Here is a 4,283-nt window from a genome sequence, read left to right as displayed (position 1 = left end):
CCCTATTATTATAATGTATTCGCCCCAATCTCCCACAGTCCCCTTCAAAATCTTGCAGTTTCGCCAGAATCGGCGAAACTGGACTACACAGCCAAATTACATGGATTAAAATCGCGTCAATCGCGGCAATCGAAACGATACCGATCAAAAATGTAGGGAAGGCTTGTCGGAAGATTTTGAAAATTAATTTTCGCCGTTCAACGCACCCTTCCCAGAGGTGTGCGTGCGTGCGTCGGCAAAGGTCCCGCTGGTCCCGCCTCGCAACTCGCTCGAACTTTTCGGCGTGGATATGTCGGATGTTGACGGATTAATTTGGTATTTTTCTTAAACCAAGGACTATTTTAACATTTATATCTATGTCCCTCCGAAGTTAATTGAAAACAACACGTAACTTGGCAATATTGTTTCCCTGTTTGTAATAAAATTGACGCGGAAGAAGTTCGTGGACGAAATGTAGGCTAGATTTATTTCGATTACACTGACTGACCTTAACGTTACTGACTTTAAATTTATATCTCGATGTACCAGCGAAATTTGTGCTGCCAAATTTGCCCCTCAACATGCAAAACATGGGTTGAAATTCAAAATTTTTCCGGGGGGAACATGCCCCCCCCAACCAAAAAAAGCCGGGCCTACTCGGGCTCTAGTGGCGCCTGTGGCGCGATGGCTCGCGCCTTCGGCGCTTCATGCGGGGAAAATTTTCAATCAAAATCTCGTCCTCCCCATACGAAAGTTCACTCTCTATGATTCACGCCGGGGGGAGGGCATAGGAAAATTTTTTTGCGCCGGGGGGAGGGCCTAGGAAAATTTTTTTTGACCTGGGGGGAGGGCCTAGGAAATTTTTTTTACGCTACTCCCGGCGAAGTTTATAGCGAGGTCACTGCCCTCTTGGTAGGGGTAATAAAACTGAGCTAAGTGCTAGCAAAATTTGCCCCTCAAAATGCAGGAAATAACGTTTCAGAGGGTCTAGATTTCAAAATTTTCCCGGCGCGACGCATCGCGCCTTCGGCGCTCGCAAAGATAGTTTACATGGGAGAAAATCTCGCCCCCCCAGTCAAAATTTCGTGCCGCCGCCTCTGCAAATAGTTGGACAACAACACTTACATGTGGTGTGGATGAAGCTACATGGGAGCCAAACTTTTTAAAGACATTTTCCTATAATCATTTACAAAAAAATATAATCTAAAGGATAAAATATTCCCACACAACATAACCCAGGCATGACTTACCCCTCTTGGCACACCCTCCACTCCAAACTTGCCTTTTGTTTTCTTCATGTTCTTTAGATCTGAACATTTGGAGAAGGAAAAGGCAAGTCAGGCTCTGTATCTGTACATGTATTTTATTGATGCTTCTTGACACAAATATGCAATTCATAATAACCCATTCATTCATACTAGACTCCTCTAACAAAAGACTGTGACAGTTAAAATCATTTCCATATTACCCATGATGAGCCTGTGGATGGCTACAGAGCTGGCACCACCCGTCTTGTAGCTGCTCTCTACAACACCATCTTCTTCATCTTCCTCTTCACTAAACAACAGAGGGAAGGAGAATAAAGATGTCAACTTCATGAAATGGTATTTCCTATACAAACTGAATATCCAGTATAACTGGTTGCAACACGGTTTTAGTATGTGCTATTTTGTTTTAAATAAACCAATTCATTATAACCGCTGTTCAGTGAAACACATTAGCTTCTGTATCTGTATAGCCAGTATAACCACCCTTCAGCACAACACGCCAGTTTCTGTATCTGTATAGCCGGTATAACCACCCTTCAGCACAACACGCCAGCTTCTGTATCTGTATAGCCGGTATAACCACCCTTCAGCACAACACGCCAGTTTCTGTATCTGCATAACCGGTATAACCGCCCTTCAGCACAACACACCAGCTTCTGTATCTGTATAGCCGGTATAACCACCCTTCAGCATAACACACCAGCTTCTGTATCTGCATAACCGGTATAACCGCCCTTTAGCATAACACATCAGCTCAGTCATCAACAATGCATATCAACATACTAGTACTCTAACTGGACAAGCATACACAAAGTCAATACTTCTGCACCTGGAAATGACAAAATATTATGTTATTAAAGACCAGCTCACCAATTCTGCTCCACACAGGTATTACAGGAGGTAGGGTTTGTCTCTGGAGCTGCATCAGGGTCATCCATGGTGTAATACTCCTGATCATCATCATCATAATCTTCATCTTCATCCTCCTCCTCCTCATCATCATCATCTAGGCCTTCATCTTGGTCATCATCAACTGGTCCTCCTAGAAGCTGAGATGGAGGGGTAAAAAATAAATGTTAAAATGATTTCTTCACCTGTGACTAGCTATAGGCCCTGATGTAGCTTTAGACATGAATGTAGTATTTTTTTGTTAGATGTTCTAACAAAAGAGAAGCCTTATGCAATATTTTTCACAATATTTTCAAATAATTTGATGTCTTAATCAGGTCATAGAGTTTGACTTTTTTTGCCCTGCAGTGGTGTGGTTACTTCTGCATTTGTTGCGTTTCGCTGCGGTGTGATGCATTGCACGAGAAATACCCCCAAATTGTACATATACAGTGAGCTATATACTACTAGTAGATGGCAGTGTATGTGCAAACCATATATATTATGTATATATATTATGGGCTCCGCGATCCGCAGGACAAGGGTAAAGAACTTACAGGCTTCAGAGCTTTAGCAGTCCTGTTGAGCACATCCACCAGGGACTTCTGTTGGCAGGACTGGGCGAAGTCTTGTACATCGGCGAGGCAGGGGAGGGATGTGTCAGAGTCACTCCAGACATGCTGCAGGGGTGGGAATCAAAATATTCTGTGGTTATTTAATCTCCAAGCATTATGGTTTGACAAATAACATGCCAGGGGAGTTAGTCCACTAAAGAAGTGGTTTGCCACTCATTCAATGGACAAACTCCCCTGTAGAACTAAGCAGAGGTTGATCAGGGAAGATCTTTCTATATGTTCACCTGAATATTCACCTGAATCCAGGCCATTAGGTACCCTTACTGGGTAATGAGGCCGTCTTCGTGGTGTAGACAGTTTGGGTATTCAGTAGGAGAAGACATATACATATCTATCAGGGTGGTCCTTCCACTCTATAGCCAACTTGGTCTTGAAGACATTTACTGAGCTGCTGTTTACTGTGGCTGGTCCTTTTTTTTTTGTCGCTACCCCCTCAACCTTGGGTGGTGTATTGGACCCTCTGCTTGATACTGTCTTTCTGACACCCTTGGATCTTCTTGGAGATTACGTAACCCTATTAGGTTTTTGGTAACTCCAATTTAGTTTTGTTTGCTTCTTGGTACATTAAATTTGGCAAAGGTCTTGTTTCAGGTTTATGTTCATGCATTGAATCATGCTGCAACGAAACGCAATATATTCATATTCACCTGATCAACTTCATCAAGGTCAGTTGGTACCCTTTCCCAGGGTATTGAGACCGTCATATGCTTGGACAGCATAGGCAGTCAGGCAGTATATTATCACTACCTGACATAATGTTAGTAAGAAAATCGTATGATATCAAAGTTTACCCATTTGTTTTCCGTCTCGCAGTCCGGACAGACGACGTAGAAGGAGACCGACTCGTTCCTTGGAGCGGAGAAAACCAGCCGCTTCTCCGCCACGTCTGCGAACAAGAGGCGGAAGGGACAGTCCACCGAGTCCGCCCAGCTCTCCGCGACGAGTCGGCAAGTGTCGAAGTCCATCGGCGAGAGATTTGGGCGACGTTTCGGCAGGTTTTGAAAGGGTTATTTGGAGGGAAGTCTTGGTGTGTTTTTTCTTCTTCCTGGTGAGACTTTCGAATGTTGTTATTGGACGATCATATTTCCTCATAGGGAGGTGGACATTCACTTATTAAGAAAAGCATAAATAATAAAACTAAATTACATCTTACATTAGCCAAAACATATTTTATTAGAATTAGAATTTAACTTTTACAATTAGAAATGCTATTTTGCTGAAATGAATTTCCCGTAAATCTAAATACTTTGAATTATCCTCCCTCTAAAAGAGGTGGACGATTCTTTAGGTCAAAGGTTGTCCCTATCGCTTAGACCTCTGGGTAAAAATCATGGCGGTAAATTAGTCGATTTTACAGATAAACGTTAAAAGTTTTGTCCTTTTCCTCATAGTCCTTGAGAATATGTACATCAAGAGTAGTGTGCATTAATTACTGTGTATATAAAGTGCTTTATACAGAAATTTGAAGGAAAAAGTTTTCTCCTGTTTCTTGCAACGGACCATTTTTCTACAC

General features: G+C 42.5%; 2 protein-coding genes across 2 annotated transcripts in view; both read right to left on the bottom strand.

Moving 5' to 3' along the window:
• Positions 1-1,531, bottom strand: part of LOC109480594 (ubiquitin-conjugating enzyme E2Q-like protein CG4502) — a 4,018-nt gene extending 2,487 nt beyond the window's left edge. Inside the window, exons 1-2 of the mRNA XM_019782828.1 lie at positions 1,448-1,531; positions 1,230-1,288 (exon numbers count right to left, since the gene is read on the bottom strand). Coding sequence (XP_019638387.1) covers positions 1,230-1,288; positions 1,448-1,451 — 63 coding nt within the window. The 5' untranslated portion in view covers positions 1,452-1,531. The remainder of the gene's footprint in view (positions 1-1,229; positions 1,289-1,447) is intronic.
• Positions 1,532-2,113: 582 nt separating this feature from the next.
• LOC109480453 (maturin-like) lies at positions 2,114-3,830 on the bottom strand. The gene is made up of 3 exons (XM_019782644.1): positions 3,562-3,830; positions 2,693-2,815; positions 2,114-2,296 (listed from the first exon to the last, which is right to left on the bottom strand). Exons 1-3 carry the CDS (start codon positions 3,733-3,735, stop codon positions 2,114-2,116), a joined length of 480 nt encoding a protein of 159 aa, XP_019638203.1. The 5' UTR covers positions 3,736-3,830.
• Between the last annotated feature and the right edge of the window lie 453 nt (positions 3,831-4,283).

This window comes from Branchiostoma belcheri, unplaced genomic scaffold, assembly GCF_001625305.1.
Source record: "Branchiostoma belcheri isolate BF01 breed outbred unplaced genomic scaffold, Haploidv18h27 scaffold51, whole genome shotgun sequence".
Classification (NCBI taxonomy): Eukaryota; Metazoa; Chordata; class Leptocardii; order Amphioxiformes; family Branchiostomatidae; genus Branchiostoma; species Branchiostoma belcheri.
Note: the sequence above shows the minus strand (reverse complement) of the source record. Positions and strands in the feature narration are given on the sequence as shown.